At 26.2% G+C, this 22,678-nt stretch overlaps 1 protein-coding gene across 3 annotated transcripts in view; it reads right to left on the bottom strand.

Moving 5' to 3' along the window:
* Positions 1-22,678, bottom strand: part of LOC129609864 (protein vestigial) — a 93,892-nt gene that overhangs the window by 36,204 nt on the left and 35,010 nt on the right. For 2 of the 3 annotated variants that reach the window (XM_055522019.1, XM_055522028.1), the window contains 2 exons: positions 16,858-17,143; positions 3,810-4,061 (listed from right to left, as the gene is read on the bottom strand). In XM_055522019.1, coding sequence (XP_055377994.1) covers positions 3,810-4,061; positions 16,858-17,143 — 538 coding nt within the window. The remainder of the gene's footprint in view (positions 1-3,809; positions 4,062-16,857; positions 17,144-22,678) is intronic. The other variant, XM_055522038.1, reaches the window with a different exon arrangement.

Here is a 22,678-nt window from a genome sequence, read left to right as displayed (position 1 = left end):
AAATGTCAAATGGCGGCACTTTTTTATTTGATATGATTTGACATTATAATGTACATAATCATTACAAGTTTTAAAATGTCAAATTAATTTTTTTTAGTAATCATCTTCTAGGAAATTCTTCGAAAAATCACAAATATCAAAGGATATGGAAATTCATTTTCAAACAAATTCATTTTCAAATTAAGATCTAACAAAATCATCATTATTATTTAATATTTTTTTTTTAGCTCTTATAAATTTTCATTATTATTTTGTTTTCTTTCTTTTTTAATAATTAACACATTCATTTATAAAATATAAAAACAAAAAGACCCCAGAAGAAAATATTAATTTTATGTTAATATTGTTAAAATGTCACCTCACCTTATATCACTTAATATGACACCATACAAGTATCTATTCACATATTTTACAATGTACATATGTAAATACATGTATGCTTTAATATGTTTGTATATACGTTTCTTTTTCAACTTTTTTTCTACCATTTAAAAAATTCAATTTCATTTATTTTTTTTATATTTTTTGAAATAAATTTTGAAGCATCACATAACTGTCACACAACGATTAAAAATGACTCTTTAAATATGAAATTTATTGTGACTCGACTGTGACAAATACTCAACCACCCATTTATAATGAAAATATCAATTTAAAAGAAAAATTACATAAATAAAAATTAAAAAAGAAAGAAATTAAAAGAATACAAAATAAATTTTTTTATTAAATAGCATATGAATATGCATAAACTTAGGAAACGTTTACATTACGTTAAGGTACACATGTGTATGTTTGTGTATGTACTGCATATTATATGTATATTACAAAACATTTGTTATTCCATGCATTTGATATTTACTTAACAATAAAAATATGGAAGGTGTTCCAAAATTTGGGTTGGAAAACAGGTTTTTATTCAAAATTCAAAAAATTTTTCTGGGTTTTTATGTGAAATAGTAAATTGTGTTATGAGTTCTTTTCAAATCTTACATATGCCTGTATCCATTTGCCGAACTTTGTTAAAACACACATACTGTCCATATCCATATAGTTTCTTAGATTTAAGTCGCAATTGTAAATGAGAGTATAGTAAAAGTACTTTTACTCTTAATTTAATTTCCTAAAGCTAAAGTATGTTTATTAATATGAAAACAAGGAGAAAAAAAAAATTTTGCTCATTGCCGAAACTGAATACCTGCCTATTTTAGGTTAACTATATCTTAACATATGACACTGAAATTAAAAAAGTTATCAAACAATAATTGTAGATATTTCTTAATCAGTATGAAACATAAAAAATCATGAATGTGAATTCATGAAAACGGTAAAACTCATGTAGACGATCGCGCTCCAATCGCGCGTTCTTTTATTTTCGATTAGGAGTTCCGTACGATTCTTTTGTTAATGAATAACCAATTATAAACTTTCCTGAACAGATAATTTTTAAGCTATATTATTTGCAGTTTTTCTTGTAATGTCCCAACTCTAATAATCCTCAAACGCCTATTGTCACATTGCATTTTCACTTTTTAGAAAGTTTTGTTTACGCTTTACTTAAAATGACATAAAATTTAAGATTGTCATGAATACGTAGCTTAACATGATACACTCTTTACTTGCTAAGTTACAAATTGTGTATATTACATTTAATAAAAATTTTATAGAATGAAGGATAAAGAATTTTTTTCTGTTTTCTACTTCATTTAAATATCCGACGAAAGGGTTTTTTATTCCCTCATTTAAGAATTTTCATCGTTCTTACAATTTTCACGGTTGTACGGATTTTTCATAAAAGAAAAAGCAAAAAAAAAAAATAAAAAAGTCGTACCTACACAAAGTGATAAAAAAAAAAAAACAAAGAATTAACAACGAGATTAAAATGATTAAAGGCGCATTAAATACGTCCTCAACGTCCTCGCCTCGTATATTAAGAAACTTCACCAATAAATTAAAATTAAATAAGACACATAAATAGCATAAAAACACCATCAGTAGAAAGAAGTTTTGACAAGAAAGTTGCACATACCGTGCGATATCTTTCAGATCTTTTTACACGATAAATGAATTTTTAGTTCGCTTCAGCTTTGTGTTCAACTTGGTTTCTTGTTGTTTTCTCTTTTTTTTCATTTCGGTTATTTATTCCTTTTTGGAATTTAAAAATGAAATAAGAATTGTCGTCTCTTTATTTGATAATCTACATACACATGCACATTACATATGTACATATATTTATATATGAAACACTTAAATGATATGTAAATTTCATATTAGTATATAATTATGCAAACATGTGTGTACACACATATCTACAGTACAATATTTAATTACATAAAGATATTATCCGTCACATATATTTTTTTTTTCACTTAAGTACTATGGAACACAATATACTAACAACGTCAATGTCGGGTGTCGGAGCTGAGATGATTTATAAATTAATTAGCAACATTAATGAAATCTACTTCATTTATTTTATTTAATTTACATAAATATAATTTGCTCGTAAATTTAAGAAATGCATAAAAATTTTTCTACATGAATTCCGTGCCTTATAAATAAGTTTTCATTTAAATTATGAATGTGCAAAAAAAGTTACGATGAATTAAATTTGAAAATTCAATATGACTTGTAAATCACAAACCTTAAATTTAATAACGTTTTAATATCGGACAAACGAAATTAAATTCAGCTTAATTTTTGAAATCTTGGTTTTTTCTGAAATAGTTCGACACGTGAATCTGTACCCAGAAGAAATTTTATTTTTATATTTTTGGTAAATTCAGCATAACCAGGAACATTTAAGAAAAATTTAGTTCGGCAGCTGAGCTATTTATGTAAGTTACATTCCCTCAAACGTAGTTGCACTGCAATTAATGTAAATAATGTGTAAGTCACACATTATTTAGTATTAGAAGTTTGTTTTTTAACAACTTACTTTAGATTAGCCAGCAAATCAAGCGAAAAAGCAAAAAAATGACATTTATTTAATGTCAAATTTAAGAACTTAGATAAGTTTGACGGGGTGGGATGATGAGATATTTTTTTTTCAATTTTGCTAAAGATATAGTTAAACAAAGTAAGGAATACAGTAGATATGCATTGATTAGATATAGCAGTGATTCGCCTTGCAATAATACATGTAAGTGACCGGATGATAGAACACCTCTCAATATGTCAGCTCAAAGTAAGATTACGAGATTGCAAATAAAGGTCTAAAATAAAGGTTCCTAAAACAATTGATCAATAAAATAAATTGGTATGTACGACTAATGATCATGTAAAAAAGTAGTATTTTGCTCGTATTTTCAATTATGAAAGATTAATAAGTGAAAAAATTTGTCTATCATCAAATGGGGCAAATGTTCATACAATTCTTATGGCAACATCAAAATTGAATTTTCAAATTATAAAAATTTAGTCATCATTTAAAACTCAAAAAAATTGTTAACTAAAAATATTTTATATTGATTCTTGTTATCTTCATTTTATGGATTTGAATAACTTAAGTGTGCCTGATTCAACGAAGGCTTATTTTAATGTCATATCCTTTTATCCTCTAGTATATGAAATATACCTTAAAAAATTTATTCCATAAGCTCGTTATCAATAATAAGAAGTAAAATCGGATACAATAGAGCCTAGCATGAAATCACCTTCAAATTATTTACTTTGCTTCTTTTTAAATAAATTTACAAATGTTAAGGAGAAAAACAAAATAGGAAGTTGGCAACATTCCAAATTTATTTTTGAAGTTGCCTAATGGTTAATAATTTGTTTTCAAATTAATGTTATTAATATAAAAAACTTACCTTTACTATCTTTATTACTAAAATTAAGTGCTCTAGAAAAATGTTCATCAACTACACTTGCTGTATCACCAGTATAATGTGTGAAAACTACACAGGATGCGGAAATATATTGTGCTCGGCCCGTTGAACTTCCATCTAAATGATGTTCTTTTGATGATGATGCACCTCCACCATTCCCACCTCCATGATGATGAGGTGAATCTGGTCCAGATGAACATGATGAGTCATTATGATGTGACCCGATTATTGCCCCTAAAATTATAAACAAAAAAAAAGAGAATTGTAATAATTTTTTTGTTTAAGGACCATAAATTATTTTTAATTTTATTTCTTAAAAAAGTTCATTATTTTCCGAAGGTAAAACAAAAGACAAAATTTTTTTCTTTTAAAAAAATTTAAAACTTTTTGTTCATTTTTTAACGACAATTCCTAAAATAATTTTATTGAATTTTTTGAATACTCTGAATAATCAAAACAAAACGGTGAAATATTTAATAAACATTTTTTTTTCTTATTTTTATTCGAAACAAAGAGCGAAAAAAATGTTATTTAACTGCTAATTTAATTATAAAAAATTGAATAACAGCGAAGATCTACGCAGCTTTTTTTGTATCTATAATCTACATATGTACTGCCGTAGTGTACGGGACTAAATAAATACTCAGCAACGTTGCTGTTATTATGTCAACGGGAAGAGAATGAAACATTGTTAGTTTTCAACTTCTATTTTAATACTAGTGCATAAGAAGTTCTTAACCACGAGGAGGACACGTCTTTAACAGGGAAAAACAGTGTATAATACCAATTCTCTTCCAATTCTTTCCGAATCAATATTATTGGAAAATCATATTTTAATAAATCATTTTCCATACCATATAAGAGCAAGATTTTTAATTGACGTCGTCTGCAGTTGGCATTATTTAGCTATTACAATATTATTATAATATAATGTAAGCAAGTGTATAACTGTTAAGTCTACATAATTCAGAGGTTGCAATAATGTATACGTGGTTCAGAGGTTTCAGAAGTGGATTACATACATCAAAATTACTTAATGAGCCGAACTGACGTTAGATTTGAATTATGATAAATGTTTATGATAACTTTTTTTTTGTTAGTTTTTGTTAGTTTTTAAGTACGTTGCTTGATAGTAGAAAATGGTTCTCTCAAAATCCAATATTGTCATTTCGTATATGGGTATAGTTTACATAGAAATGCAGGTTTATACATTGGAACATCGTATATGAGTTTTTCGCTATTTTATCTGAAATAAAAATGCAATGTTTTATAATATGTAGTATGCATTCTATTTGGAATTTGTTGTTTTATGATTTATTATTACCATTGTGTATTACGCAACCAAATACCCCAGAACAAGTCATAAATTAATCCTGACGTTGAAATTTTAGTAAAATTTTAAGTAAATTAAATTCTAGTAAAGTAATTGTACCGAACTGAAGTAATTGTAACAATATTATGTAGAAATACAATATTATTGTAATCCCGCAATGTCAGGGTAATTCACCGAATCGAATAGATATACTATCAAAAATCTACGATGAAACCTTTATACAGTAAAAATCTATAATTAATTTTTATCAATTTATTCTTCTATTTCTGGCAATTTTTATTAGCGGAGCGATTATCATTAATTTTTGTAAAAACATACATATGTAGCTATTGAAAATTAAAAATCAATTGTGAGCGAGCACCTTATTTTATAGTAAAAATTTTACGGTAATTTGTTGTTAAATGTCAAAATATTAAAATAAATTTAAATAATAAGGAAAACTAAATAAAAAAATTTTTCGTGGCAGCCGGTACGAAAAATATGAAAATTACAAAAAAAATGACAGTTGGATAAAAAAAAACTATAGGAAGAAACCTTCAGTAAAACCCTACTAAACTGATGAATTTATTCTACTTATGAAATTCATTACAATCTTCTTGACTGTTGTTTGTCACCTTTCATCGTAAATTCATCATAAACAATGGAACTACACAAAAACAAAATAAAAACGGAGCGTTGAATATTTTACGATTATCACAATTTAATACGACAACATCACATCAACAAATAAAACAAATAACTTTGTAACTCTTGCCTTTTTATTCTCTCAAAAGTTTTTGTTACTTTTCTGTTTAAGCATTTAAAATTGAATTTTTATTCACGATCAAATATCATTCTGAATTCATTACTTCGATTAATTTTCTTTTTTTTTTTCAATTTTGTTATAAAATGTAATTTTTATTTTTTGTCCGTCTGTTAAGCGCCTAGACATCACACAATTTTAAGTTTTGCAATTGCTCGCTAACAAATTTTTGACCCATTAGCTTTAATGAAAGCGCTTGTATGTGCAACAGAGAAATTCCATTTAATCAAACAACCAAACAATATGCATGATAGCTGTGATCAAACATTTTTTTATAAATTGTTGTACCAATTTTAAGTTGAGTCAATCGGTTTATACATATTGAATATGCAATAGTCGCAACTTACACATTTATGTGCGTTCGCATTTAATAAACAAGCAAGCAATAATTGCAAAACGAAGAGGCTACGGCACATATACAATTTTTAGTATTGCAATTACAATTTGACAATTTTGCAAGTCAGATGTGCGCGCAACAATTCATACAATCAAGCAGTAGTTGCAAAACTAAAAATTGCATGTGTGCGTAATGTCTTAGGGCTCCGCCGGATGTACAATTTTTAATATTGTAATTACAATTTGACAATTTTGCAAGTTGCTCAGACGTGTGCTCCAAGATTTTAAAATCAAGCAGAATTGCAAAACTAACAATTTCGTGTGTATGCTCAGTCTTAGAGTACAAGATAGTAGTATGCAACTGATTATAAAGATTGCATGGAAAATCTGCTCTTTTAAAATACTTTTGTTATATTTTAACTCTTTTTTTTCTATATAGAAAGCATTAGGGAATTGAATGAATATTTTTATGTATGTATGTATGCTTAATTTGAAATGTACTTTCCAACAAAAACTTATTAAATTTTCGAAGTGCATAATTTCAAATTGACTTTTCAGTTTTAAACATTTGCCTTTTTTTTTGTTTTGACTTTCATTATTGTTAAACAAAAAACTTTAGTGGGGTTTTTCATGCTCAATTTTTTTTCCTTAATGCTTGAATTGTTTTGTAATATTTGATTGTTGATCTTGGTTAGCTACTTTGATGGAACAATCAATAAAACAATACAAAAACAAGCGATTTTTAAAAAAACAGAATATTTTTGCTCAATAAATAGAAAAGGACAAAAAAAAACTTGTTTCATGTCAATAAATGCATCTGCGTTTGGTCAACTGTTTAAATGTCAAACTATCTGTAATAATATTGCAAAATGACAATATAAAGTAAAAAAAACTAAAGCATACAGCGAGTAGCAAGGGGGGAAAAAGTAGAACTTAAACAAAAAATTTAAAATGAATTAATATGAATATTTTAATGTTAATAACTTTAATAAAATTTGAAAATAAATTGTGCCCTTAATAAGTGTGTTTAGAGTAAAAATATTCCCAAAAGTCCCAACTGCCATCACCTTTAGTGCGACGACGCTTTTTTAGTATAAACGTTTTGTGTTTTTTTTTAAGTGAATTGAATTTTTTCTGAATTTTGTTTTTTTTTTGTGATTTTGTAATTTTGTAAACTTTTTCATGGTTTTCAATTTTTGTATATGAAAAATTTGATCTTATGGAATTTGAAACCTTAATATTGTTGTTGAGTCTAATGGTTAATAAAAAAGATGTTCATACATAATTTTTGTTAAATTATGAACAAAATATTTTGTTTCTGTTTTTAATTTTTTCTTCCTCTTCTTACAAGAATTTTTAAAATTCTTTTACAAATTCTTTACGTTTTTTCTTCAAGTTCAATTTGTAATTGAGCCTTAAAAGTTCTGTTTTTTTTTCTTTTTGTTTATATAATTTTCAATTTTGAGTTTACATTTAAAAGTTGCATAATATTTTTTATGTCAAAGAAGAAAAAAAAATAAGAGTCAGAAGTTGGTTAGATTTTTTTTCTATATTACGTGAAAAAGTGCTTGTAATGCAAATTTTTCGTTGAAAAATTTTAAGAAAATTTGTTTCAATTTTACTACTGTTAAATATATAGTGTAAAAGTATACAGAGTCTAATAATGAATGAGAATAAAAAGTTCTACTTCGTAATTTTTTTTAGAAATTGATTTGTTAAGAAATTTCGTCAAAAGAAATGAGAAACGTGAGTATGCGAGAATAGTCGAAAAAGTTTTGGAGAGAAATTATTTTTTTTATATCAAATAAGTAGCCTCACACAGGGGAAAATGATTTGAATTATAATAAGGTAAGTTTGCCTAACGCTATGTAACACAAAATCGAGATAAGCATATTTGAATTCTTCGTAGTCAAGCCAAAAATATAAAAAATTTTTTTTCGATTCAGATTATTCTAAATAATTTGAGTTAAATAAATTTGAGAAGATCTACATTTTACTTTGAAATAAATTCGACTGGAACCAATGTAAAATGGTACCTTCAACAGTTAAAAACATGTATAAATAGGAAATAATGTTCCATTTGAATTATTCCCTTAATGTAATAGATTGCAATCTTATTGGATACTTTTATGAAGGGAGCATTGTAATGATTAATGAACAATACTTTGGTTAATATTAGAGCAACTTATGCGCATATAGCTTCTCATAAGAAAACATTTATCAATTCTTTATACAGTTTGTTACGTAACTATACAATTTCAAAGAAAGAATTTACAATTTATTGCAAGAAAGAATTAACAATTTCCAGAAGCAATTAAAATTTAAATTTGACTAATTTTAAAGGAGGTAAAATTTTGAATTTAAATTCTATAATATAATGTGCCGAGAGAAACCAAGTTTAAAAATAAAAATATTTTTTTAATTTAAATAGCAGTTTTGTTATAGTGATGTTTAATTATGTCAACGAATTGCAAATATTAAAGAAAGGAGTAAGTTTATTTCTATCCTCTTTGCTCTCTCTAAATAATCTGATATTGGCATAAAAAACGGAATGAAACCAAAAGTTCAGTCTCCTTTTGAAGCGCCGGAGTTTATGTCAAATTGAAATTATTAGTTGAATGCCAAACATTTTTTTTTTTTAGAATAGTCAATGACGCAAGTATAAAAAGTAGATAAATATAATAAGACTTCCTCATAGTGTATATAGTGAGACTTCCTTATAAGCGTATGGCTTATATGCACGTCCGAGGGTATTAAAAGCTAATGCTCGGTTCGAACAAAAAGACAATTAGAAAAAATTATAGATTTTGCTGAGTTGTGTTATATATTCGAAAAAGCCGGAGTTCTTTATTTTTTCTACAAAAATATGTAGATATTCTCAGAGGAATTTGTGTATAAAATGGCAGGTTTTTATCATAAACGTTTTGAAGACAGACGCATGAACGGATTAGTGAGGTTTGTAAACCTAATATATATTGCTCTTTATGGGGTTACAAGCCCGCTAGTAAAACGTTGGAACGGACGTTCTGAGTTCTTTCGTATGTATATGAAAATGTTCAATTATATGTGTTATTGGTTTTCAATGCCTTAATGTCTAATGCAAAAGTTTTGAAATTAAATATCGTAATTTTTTTTACTCATAAAATTTTGTCCTTATAAAAACTTTTGGTAGAAAAAAAACTTTTCCTTTAAAAATTATTATTTACTTTTCTTTTATTAATTTTTCTATACTTAAACTTAAAATATTAAAAAAAATTTTAAAATTTTTTAACAATCGCAAACATATAGCGCTTTTCGACAAATAAACTCTCGTAAATGAGAATCTGTCATTTAATATGATTTTAAATGTCAGAAATTACCTGAACATTTTTTGTATTGTTTACAAAAATAGTGAATACTTATAATAAAAAGCGGTCGCGATTATAAAAATTTCACAAATTATTTTTATTTATTTGAGAGTTTCAACATCGATTTTAATAAATGGAATTTTTTCCTTTGAAATTGAACAGAGAGCGTCGATTAAATTTCCCGGAAAATAATTTCCTTTTCAAATATAGTGTAAACGTATACAACAAACAGAGAATAAAAAAATAGAGAAAATAATATAAAACGCGTATAATTATATTTTCTTTAACATGGCGAACTTTCCATACATACATCGTTTTTATATTTCTTGTTTTTTATAATTTTTATACTTTTTACTCTTAAAGACTTGACTGACGGAAATATTCGATTAGGATTCATTAAATCATGATCTTTTACGTGAAATTTATTTTTTTGCCTGTTACATGTACACATAAACATTCATACACAACATTGCAATATATTATTATTGTGTTGAAAGAAAAACTCCAAGGTAGAAAATGATATTTGTTTTGTAATCTTTAGCCTGACGTTTTTAATTAATTTAATTGTTTCTTAATAAATTGGTCAAGAGTAATCAGTTGGAAGTCCTTTTCTATATTTTGTTTTCATTTAGTTTTATTCATTGATTTTATATAGAATAAAATTTATAAAAATATATTGAAAAAAAAAACCAAACTAGTTTGAAATATTTTTCATTTCCTTCATCTTGATTCATCTCTAACTTGATATATGTAATGTTAAATGTGAGTTCTTGAAAAAAAAATGCAATTCAAAGTTACAACATAGAGAGTTATGCATGAAAGTGGTGCGCTATTACTGAAGAATTTTTAATAATATTTGCGGCAATTTCATATATAAATTTATTTTCATTCCAGTAATGTGGTAATTTTTGAATTATATACTCGTATATATCTTTGTGTTCACGTATAGAAGAGTACCAAGTGGTGAAATTTCAAATAAACTATAAAGATTTTAAATATTTTTATAATAGTTATTTAATCGAAAATATTATGAAATTTTTATTTTAAATAAAAATGAACATTTTTTATATTTTCTATTTTTTTTTTTATAATACACAAGTGCATGTACAAATAGTATGTAATCGTATATATTTTCAACTAAAATGGTTTTTTTGTTGAATTGCCGCTGAATCAATTCAAAGTATGTTGAAAAAATTTTATTAAATATTTAAAATCTTTATACTTATTCAATAAAAGTTATTATCCTGCTATTATACACAATATAATGCATATATGTATACGATAACTTGAATTAAACTGGAAACCTATTAAAATGGTTATATGAGTATGTTAATCGAAAAATATCATTTAACATTTTTCCTAAAATCCAAAAGCCTACATTTTTATTATTTTAACTGAACAAATTTATAAAATTACTTAAGTGTATTTTATTGATTTATCTTAAATAAAAGAAAACCTTCTAGTCAAATTACCCCCAGCTATAAATGTAAATTTCATTCTTCTTAATACATTCATTTTCCGGATTCCGATTTTCCTGAAATATTTATTAGCTATCAGTTTATAGGAAGTGATTTTATTAAATTCTAAGAAATTCCATTGATTATTTAATAAATGTGGCGAAAGCCCATAAAAACCGTTGCGTTTTCAATCCCTGAATCCTTTGAAAAAGTTCTTAAATTACTTTCCTTACAACCGTTATTAAAATATAAATTTTCTTATAAAATCCCTAATTATTTTCTTATACATAAAAAAAGTTTCCCTGATCAACAGGAAACTTGCAGAATTTTTTTCTTTTCAACCAAAGGAATTCAATATACTATTTTCTAAAGAATTACGTGTAATGGAAAATCGTTCGGCAATAAAGATTCAGTTCTTTAGATTTGAAGAAGACAAATAGCTAACCAATTCGTTACATGCCAAACATGAATTCAAATGTAAATTTTCATTATAATCCGTTCAGCTAAACTTACAAAATACAAGAGAGTACAAATTCGCAGAAATTTCGACCGGAATAGTTTTGTTGCATTTTTTGCTATAAAGGCATAGAATTTTCGGTAAAAAATCGGCACGTGAAAATTGGCACGGTCACATTACCTCCCTTTTTTTATGCAATGTGTAATTGATAAAAATTAAGTTAATTTTGAATTAAATAAGAAAATTAAAATATTTGAAATCGCCAATTTATTTTGGTTGTTAAAATCGGGTTTAATATAAATAGTATAAAATTTCAGGTCTAAATAAATAAGATAGCACCAATTATTTAATTTTAATAAATCGGGACTGGGTCTGAATCAATTCACAAATTATCATGGAATTATGAAATATTTAATTATATTTTTATTTAAAGGTGTATTCAAAGGAAAATCAATGTAACGCATGACATAATCAGAAATAAAAAAATTAATTTAACCTCGAGAAACTTGTGCCATCTGTTTGTTGAGGTTAAATTATGTTCAAATGTGTTGAATAGGTTTTAAATCCAACAAACTAAACAAGAAATAGTTTTCCTCTGCTACCGTGAAATACCCAAATGATGGTTCATATTAGCTTGAAAGAATTTTAATTTTACAACGAAAATTTATATTTTAATAATGGTTTTAAAAAAAATGGTTAAAAACATTTTTCATCTTCATATCGAACTTTCTTCAAAAGAAAGAAAATTCCTTCTATAAATCCTCCCATAATCCTATAAAAAAACTGACGTGATCAGCGAATAAACGACCGCATCGTGTATTGTCTAATTAAACAAGAAAGCTGCACAATGCAAAGTGTAAATATTGTGCAGAACATAAAAACTTTTTTCCAATTTTAAGGAAGTAAGAAAGCTTTCTATTAACATACCTAGAAAAAGGTAAATTTGACTCTTGGTAGAGGTTCGTTTTATGCCATCCGTGCTCCCTGAGAAGTTCGCCAGTGAGTTTTGGCAGTAAATAGAACTCAAATAATAAATTTCAAGAAATTCGTTGAATTATTTCTTAAGATATCGTAGAAAATGTAAAATCGACCCCCATTTCCTAATTCATTTTAAAAAGGTCCAATTTCCGAGACACATTCCAAAAGTTGATCAATCCGTGCCAAAATAAACTCGTATGTGAATTGTCATTAACATCGTTTCGCTGAACATAAAATACATGCTTGTACACATAAACTGAAAGACCGATATCTTTTCAAAAATACTTTATTTACGCTTCCTCAAACCATAGACAAGTGCATTTCTACCAAAAACATTTCTACAGATATGCAAAATATAGTGCCATCACATAACCCACGCCACGCGGTGAGTAATAATTTTTTATCAACTGAATCATAAATAACCTCCTAGAAATATTCAACAAGAGGTCATAATAGAAGAATCTTTTCAATAATAATTTACCAAAATAACGTCATATTTTCAATATTTCTGAATTTGTATGAAAAAGACCCTATGTTTTACAAATCATTTGTTGATTTGATCCATTGCCTTATTATTAATTACATTTTGCTAATATTAGTTTGGAAAACAAATTATCATTAATGACGGCATGCGATTTTAAGTCAGCAGAGCAAAAGCGAAAACAAAAAAACAAAAATATTTTTATTTAATAATAATTACATACATTCACATATGTCACATACAATTTTAAATCAAGTAAATAAATAGTAAAATAGAATTAAGAAGTTGTCACCCGAAAAATATTTTTGAATTGAAATGAGAATTTCGTAGAGAATAGAACGCCATTTTAAATTCTTTTAATAACTACAATAATAGCATGGCGATGGCGTCATAATTAAATACTTTTTGCGCTAATATCTGTATGTACGAGTATATATGTACAAAATAATGTTATTCTAATTTAATAATACTAAAATGAACTAAAATTTGTTTTATTTTTTTTTAATCTTCTATACTAAAATGCCGTGAGTTCGCCTGTTTTATTGTTGCTATTTTGTGCTTTAATTTTTGTATAATATTAAAAGATTCCTTATGATTTATTTTGACAAATTGGAATTTTAAATGCTCGCCATTCTTATGAGATTTTTGCAATATTTCCTATTAATTTTTCTCTTTTTTTTTGTTATTTTACGCTTTTTCATAATAAAAATATTTGTAATTAAACTTATGTTAGTTCTGAGGAATTTTTATAATTTTTTCTTTATGTTTGTTTTTTTTTTTTGTTTTGCGCCACTGGTATACTGTGTTTTGTTCTAAAAATCTGTTGTTTACTAAATAAAAAGAAAAACAGAAATAAAAAAAAAAACAAAACTTAATTTGTTTTAATTTGCGTGTGCGGTAACTTTATTTAAAAAAACAAAAAAAAAGTTTAGAGGAAAACAGAAATAAAATAACAATAAAAATGAAAAAAAAAAAATTGTAGGTGGCGAGGCGATATGTGATTTCAAATATTCAAATGGAATTTCACAAATATTTAAAAAATTACTTATAAAAAGAAGAAAAAGAAGAAAAAAAATTAATTTTTGTGTTTTTTTTTTGTTTTTTTTTTTAGTGTGTAGTCTTTTGTAGTATTTTTAACAAAAATTATAAAATACAAAATGATTCCCTTGTGATTAAAACAAAATATTTTGCAAATTATCATTTTAAATTATTTTAATAGATTTTAGTCAAATTATTAATACAGTCATACACATACATTTATGTATGTATGTACTCATATATTAAAAGTTTGTACAAATATTTGTCGATGAGTCACAAATTTTATAAAAATAGCATTCTTAAATAGAAATGTAGGTCAAGTTAATTTTAAATATAAAAGTTTGCAAAAAAAAAAAATTATTTTCAATATACATAGCTAGTATCAGAAAAATAAGTATGTTTAAATATTTCATTTAATTATGAATTTTAAAATAATATAGATTATAGAAGAACTAGCATGGATTGACACACATAAGAAGTGTAAGTGATGCTCCTTCTTAAATTAGTATTATCTATAAAATGGTTCGTTTGCCGACGGTAAATTTCTAGTCTATGTCAAATATTTGCGACAAATCAGAGTTATTTCAAATTTATCAATTAGTTTCATGTACTATGCATTTCAATCAGTCTAGATATCTGTCCTTTAGTCCAATCCTTTAAAAAACGCATACATTTTGAAGGTAAATAGAATTTTTAGTTGAAAAATCATTTCGTTAGAACAAAATCCTCACGTAACCTTCAAGTTATATGCTTTTTAAATTGGTGAAAAAAAAATTAATTTTCCGTCATTTTATAAAACGCTCCATTGTAATGGCAATTTTTCCATTATTTTCAATATCATTGTATTATTTAGTTGTTTAGCAATAATGCAATATATTTAAGCACAATTACTGCAACACGGTAATGCGTTCACTTCTTTTATCTTGTTTTACGTTATGAGTGTTACATTTTTTACAAAATTATTTTTCGTGCTTAGAAAATTAATAAAAGCTGTGGAAATTTAGAATTTTTTTAATTTATTATGAATTTTGTGAAGCATATTATAGTTTTAAGTTTTTAGTGTCCTTTATTGTGTGTTAAGAAAAATAGATAAACGAAGTATATTCGAGCCGCAATTCTGAGACGTTAAATAGAAAAAAGAGATAAACAATATTCAAATGGAAAAGTACAAAAAAAATTTTTTTTAGAACGCTAATAAGAAACTTATTAAATATTCAATTTGGGCTCATTTTAACTTTAAAACTTTGAAAGAAATTTTAAAAATATTAAAACAAATATAGAATGTCGAAAACGCAGCTGAAATCAAATTTAAATACATATAGCCAGTAAATGGGAAATTAAATGGCATGAAAATTAATTTTCTCAGCTATGTATAATTTTTCTAGAATTTCATGAATATAAAATGTGAGGCAATGGAGACAAAGAAATTAAAAATCTAAACTTGATTTTTTTAAAGAAATTATTGAGCTTGTAAGTTTAATGTTTGTTTTTATTTGACCTTCAGCTAATAAAATTGCCTTAAATTAATTTGGCCTTAATTAAAATAAAACAATAAATAATATTTTAAAAAACAGGGGAATTAGTTAAAGAAAACTTAAATAAGCCACGATCGAAACATCTGAAAAAGATCTGAAGAAGAAATAAATTAAAAGGAGAAAATAAAAACTTCAAAGAAAAAATTGCATACCTTAGGGCTTATGAGAAAAAAATCTAAAGAAAAAAGAAAAGTAGCTATAGAACAATTTTCCGGAAATCAAATAGCAAACGTCTATTTGGAGTCAAAATATTTCTTGTACAAAAAGAAATACATGTGCATGTGTCTATTAAAAGCATGAAGCTATTAAATTTTAAATAAAGAAATAACTCTGCTACGTTATATAGGGAAAAATTGTTTTTATTTAAAATTTAAATTGAAAAATAGTTTATATTTAAAATTCTGCAAACGTCATAAAATCAGTATAAATATAAAGGAAAGGTAACTTATAACACTCCAACGGAATGACTAAAACTGGATCAACTTTTTCACAAACATCAACGTTTTTTTGATACACAGTGCTACTGAAGTATAAAACTTTCTAAGGTAATTTGCATAAGTTACACACTTACACTTTCGTTTAAGTGTTTTACTGTTTTAGCACATTTCTAACAAAATTAATAATAATGTGCTGTTTTTTCAACTCTGTCCCTCCTCATCTCTGTCTGTTTGTTTGTCTCTCTTTTACCCTGTTCCTGTCTGTTCGTCCATCTGTCTTTGTACAAAATTACTAGACTCCTAAGTAGGTATAGAAAAGTGGAATTTTTTATACAAATCGATTTTTGAGAGAAATTCAATTTCTCTCAAAATCTATTTCTCTACAAGGAAATTTTTATGTGCTGAAGCAATGGCACTTATGTGCTGAACAATGGAAGTATTAAAATTGCCATTTTTTCACTATTAATTGTAGAGAAACAATAAACTAAAATTCGGCCAATATGCAGAAAAATCCGTTTTCCATGAAAGCAACCTTGACTTCAAAATAGCATTAATACGGTATATAATCACAATACGGCATTAATTAAACACAATAATAAAATATCAGTGCATTGTATGATAATTTGTTATTATACAAAGTTATTAAAGTGACGAAAAACTATTTTTCTCATTTACTGAATGAAATCCGGAAATTATAAGACAAAATTTAAGGAACTTGACGTATAAGAAAATTATTATACGAAGTCTGTTAGTTGCAAGTTGTAATTAAATTAAAATATTAAATTTTTGCAATAAAATGCAATTATTATTTAATATACAGTTAGCTCACCATCATTATCACTTCTACCTGTACTAATATCTTCTTCTTTGGTTTGTATTGTACGGCTATGTATTGAGCTATTACTACCACTACCACCACCGCTACTACCAATTGGTAATGTTGGTATTGTAGTACTAGCTGCTGCAACATTATGTGATGCTGCAGCTGCTATTGCTGCTGCATTTGCTGTTACACTTGATGGTAAAATAGGACTACATGGTGAATGTGAACTACCAGATGCACTAGATGATGCTGCTAAGGGAACACCAGATGATGAATATAAGTCTTGATTAAACTAAAAAAAAAAATTAAAAAAAAAGAAGAAACAAATTTGAATACATTAATTATGTAATAAATTTGAAATAAGAGAATTAGATTTTAATAATAAATGATTTCTCTTTTAAGAGAAAACAAATTTTTACTAAAATGAGTAACTCTTAATATTATTTTTTATATGACATTTTTTTTAATTATTAGAATGACGTAAAATTACTGTGATTCCTGAACTTGGTCATAAGTTTAATTTATTAAGCAATTCTCATGTCATTTAAGAAATATTTATTGATTATAATTAATATTAAATTTATTAAAAAAAAACCAAGTAAATTATATAGATTTTTAATATTTAATATACAAGAATAGTAAATAAGAATATGTGTATATAATAAAAATTTTCAAATTGTATATTGAACGTGCGGCGTCTGCATAAAATCAAAATCATTTGAACATTAACGTTACTATGGGTAAGTCAACATCACTTTCTCAATGATTACAATTTTTATATTGTGTTGTGTGTCAGTGTGTGTATATATATCCTATGTTTTTTTTTTCTATCGACATTTTTAATCATTTCAAATAAAAAAACAATAAAAATACAACACTTGACTTTTATTTTTATTTAATATACTACCGTTGAAATATACTGTAATGGGAAAGATATCAATGATAACCAGAATTGATGATTTTATACTTAAAGAAAAAACAAAACGTAATTTCCACCATATTTGGGACATTATTGAAGAATTCAAAGAAAAATTCAATAGAAATTCCTTTTTTGAATTAAATTGTAAATTGTTTTTTTTTCTTCTTTTTTTCCTGATATTTTTACTATATGATTTTGTTTTCGTATAATTTTTATTTAATGTAAAGTTGTCTGATGAGTTTTTCCGGGTAAAATAATTTGTACATAAATATAAAATTGTTTATATTATAGTAGAGACATTACCATTTTTTAATATATTCATTTTCAACAAATTATTATTAAATTATTTAAAAAATTTTTAAATAAATTTTGCTATTTATTATAATGAAACTACTTTTCTATTTTTTTAATTTTGTTTTTTTTATAGGAAAGAAATTATTTTATTTAAAAGAATAAGTATTTGTATATTTTAGTGAAGTAAACAATTAATGAATGATATTAGTAAATATGTGGCAGTAAAACATGTTTTGAGAAATTTATTTTAAGGCATCACTGGTGGTTTACACGCAGCAGTTCCATTAAATTATTATTGCTGAACCGTGTTTTTCAAATTCAGTTCTATTTTTTCTACTAATTAGCTGATATAAGCTTGTTTATTAAGAAATGTCAGGAAAGTATGTAGGAAAACTAAGCGCTACCAGCAAGTAATCAAAGAAGAGATGACGATGTTAAAGAATTATTAGAGTAAAAACCTTTTTTTGTGGTATAGTATTAGTTTAAATTAATATTAAGTTTTAGAGAACGAATGACATGAAAGAAATTTTCTAATAGAAATTTTTTCTATTTTTTAAGCACTTTTGTACCAATAAAACGGAACTACCATTTCAAGTTTTTTGTTCAGTTTCTGATATAAAAGACTTCGTTTTGACTCAGAATTATCATAGCCCTAATCTGTAGTAATTATGAATCGCTGATTAATATATAAGTTGTTAATCGGAATAACTAAATTTTTAATTATCACTTATTCGTAGTGTTCTGAAAGTTGAAATCAAACTCTTACCTGATTTTGTTTGATGCATGTTTAAAAGAAATGTGTCGATGTTTTTTATCCTAGACTAAACGATACTCTGACCTTAAACTTAATGCCTGAGATTAATGCTACAACTATATTACTCGAAAATTTTATATTTTTAGATAATTAACTTAAGCGGCATATAAAATCGAATACTCTTTCATCTGAGACCAAAATTTAAGCTTAAAAGTGTTCATTACCATCTGAAAATGATAATGCCAAATCTAGATATTTTCATGATAAATTATTTGTTATTGCTTAATCTTTAAAAGTCAATATCTCTAAATCAATAATTGCGAGTTATCTAATTGCAGCATTAACCTCACAAATTAAGTGCAATAAAGATAGGTAAGTAACAAATTTTTCAAAATGCGTTTTTTATACACCAATACAAATTTCGAATAGTTCTCTTGGTTTGGTATAGATTTTGGTGTCGTACTTAGTGTCGAAATGCTGTCTTAGAATGTTTAGTTCAGGTAGAAACCGTGAGAAACACTGAAAAGGATATGAAATACTAATATGTGCTAATTACGTCAGTTGATAATAGCAATTTTAACACTACTAGCTATTTTATGCTAGTTTAAATAGAAAATAACAAAACGATATTTTCTAATTAACTGGCTCCTTCCCGCAAATTTGCAAACTTTCAAAACGTTCCCCCACAAAATTTTTAATTTGGCGCTCAGCATTTCTTTGCGCTTCACCGTCCGTGTTTTGTTTTATTTATTTTGTCTATTCAACAAATTTTTATTTAGAATGCGGTTGGTTGCGCTATTCAAAAGCACATCCAAATTTATTAAGAAAGAAGTTAAGAAAACTGTATTTTACTCACTTTTTCCCTTAAGTTCGAATGCTTGGTATTCCGATGGTACATAAAATACAGAATCAAGCAACATGTCTATTTTAAGTCCTTTTCCAGGCCTTTTAGAAACTATTTTTTTGAAGTTCCTATTTTTTTCAGAACGGAAGTTATAATCAAATAAACTTGGATAAGTAAAAATTTCGTGAAAATTCGTTCAAACTTCTAGGAACTCGGAAACCCTTGAGATTTGGCATCCAGTCCAGAACAAAAGTTTTACCCATTTTCGATCTTCTAACCAATGGTTTACATTGTTGTATAGCTTTCTGAATCACCCTAGTTTTGATAACGAGTCTTCTTTATGCCCTATACATCTCAAAAAAATCTGATGTGGTTAGCACATAACCAACCGCATTGTATATTGTCTAGTTAAGTAAAAGGGTTACAGAATATTATAAAAATGTCTTTTAAATACTTCTTTCCAACTTTTACTACATTAGTAAGCTTATAGTTAACATACCTAGAAAAATGCAAATTTGGCTCTTAGTAGAGTTTCGCTTTCCGCTACCCGAATTCCCCGAACTCAAAAACCAGAACTCAAATATCAAATTTCAAGAAATTCCATCAATTCGTTCCGTAGATATGGTGAAAAATGTAAAATCGGCCCGCAAATCAGTTTTCGAGCCCTGATCTTTCCAAAAAATTTATATGTTCATTGTTTTAATACTAGGATTATTAAAACAATGTTATATAAAGAAAATTTATATGTTCATTTTAAATTTAAATGAAATCGGTTGATTATTTCTCTTTATATACACAAAAATGTATATTTGGCCTGTAGTAAACGTCTAGTTGCTGATGCCTGATTTCTTCCAAAAGTTAGGAATTTTTGCGGACGGTCGAGAAAAGCTTATATATGAAATTTCAAGTGAATCGGTTGAATACTTTCTTCAAAATGTTCAAAAATGTAAAACAGGCCCGCTAAAAAGTGCAGTTCCCAAGGCCTGATATATCCCAAAAGTTGATCAATCCGTGCCATGGTGGAAATAAACTTGCATATAAAATTTCATCAAAATCGGTTCAGCAGAACTTGAGATACACGCGTGCACACACAGACCGACAGACCGACAGACCGACAGACCGACAGACCGACAGACCGACAGACCGACAGACCGACGGACCGACAGGTTGCTAAAAATAGTTTACTTACACTTCCCTACTATGGAGAAGTGCATTCCCACCGAAAACTCGATATGCAAAATTTGTTGCCATCACATAACCTACCTATTGTTTACACAATACGGTCGGTAAAAAGAGTGAGTTTACGATACTTTGAAGGCTACAATAGAATTTCATAATTGATTCACTTATTTTTTTTTTTACAGTTTTCTTTTTCTTCAATTTATGTCAGCTATAAATTTTTATCAACCTTTTGAATATGCGAAATACTTTTATAATTCTAATTTTAGTCTAATTTAATTTTTACTTTATTTATTTAATTCTAATTTTTAGTTTTTGGTTGTTTGCCATGCGCAGCAGATAATCCATATTATTACAAAGGCGTCAATCTGTTATCACTGGCCATGACCACTAGGTCGTAGTTTTTACTTGTGTACATACTTATTTAACTACATTGAAAATTAGTTTTTATTTTTTGTTTCTTCAAATTTTCAATTAGTTTTAATGCAATATAAAATTTAATTTCCAATATTTTGCTTTTTTATTATTTGCATTTAAATTTTCAATAAAATTTGATAAAAATTAGATTTTTAAAATATTGATTATAAATAATAGGGCTATAAATTATGAAAATAAAAAAATTTTATAATATAGCCCTATTATGAGAATGTCATGGTCTTTCTTTGAACTGATAGTTCAGATAACCAAAATGTTGATTGGTTATAAAACCACTGTGTTTCTGACATTTGCAATATAAATTTTGCGCGTTCACGTCATTCAACTAAGAGAGTATTGTTGACTTTATTTTAAACCGAATCACAGTTACGTGAAAGCCCTAAATATTTTTTGTTCTGTTTTGGAAACTTATTAAAACCTAAGTGCATATACGTACATATATGCAAATTATGTAGTTGACTTCTAACTATCAAAATCAAACTATATTTTATTCCCATACATTCCTGAGAGTTTATAATTATTCAAAATTTCAGATTCATATTACACTTATTTTTATTCTAAAATGGAATAAAAAAAATTTAACTATTTTTTTTTCTTTAAAGAAGAATTAATTGATTTCGTGTTCAACTCGATTATCCATTTTATATAATTTTTGTGTATAAAAAATTTAAAATAAAACAAGCCGACTACAAATCAAAATCGAATAAAAGAAAATTAAATAAAAATCAAAATAACTCCGCATATAACCAATAATTCTCTACGGAGAATTCTTCTTTAATCTTAAAACATGTGTGTTATCTTCATGTATTTGCATACAATTAAGGTGCCGCCGTGATTACAGAAAATTTCTCTTATTCTTCTGCTGCTTTTTGTTTTGCTCTTAGTTATTGTTATATTGATTTTATTTTAAAAGATTTTACGGGAAATAACGTTTAAACCTAACAGAAAAAGACGACAACGAGTTAAAAAAGCAAAACTCAAGGATGAAATTAAAGTTTAGACTTATTTTAAATGACCGTTGTGGGCTCTGGCTTTAGATCTTGTAACTTGTAATATATGAAAAAGTTTTCTTACTGTTATTATTTTTATTCTGCACAGTTTAATTTAATTTTGTACATACATACAGTTTCATATAATTAAGCAACTATTTTTTAAAGTTCAAACGATTTTAATACTTTTAAGTCTCTCTTGTGTATGCATGAATTTTATTATTATTATATTCTCAACGTTTTTTCATCCTTTGAGGTCTTTGAATGAACCGCAAATTCAATTACACAAATTTTTAACATTTTATAATCAAAAGAATAAAAAAAAAATTAAAAACGATTAAATACACAAAACAAGAAAGTGGTTACCTAAAATTGAATTGAAAAAAAAAAACCATAAGAAAATTTTGCAATGG

The sequence above is a fragment of the Condylostylus longicornis genome, unplaced genomic scaffold (assembly GCF_029603195.1).
Source record: "Condylostylus longicornis isolate FDR11 unplaced genomic scaffold, ASM2960319v2 ptg000004l, whole genome shotgun sequence".
Taxonomy (NCBI): domain Eukaryota; kingdom Metazoa; phylum Arthropoda; class Insecta; order Diptera; family Dolichopodidae; genus Condylostylus; species Condylostylus longicornis.
This window is presented reverse-complemented; position numbering and strand designations above follow the sequence as displayed.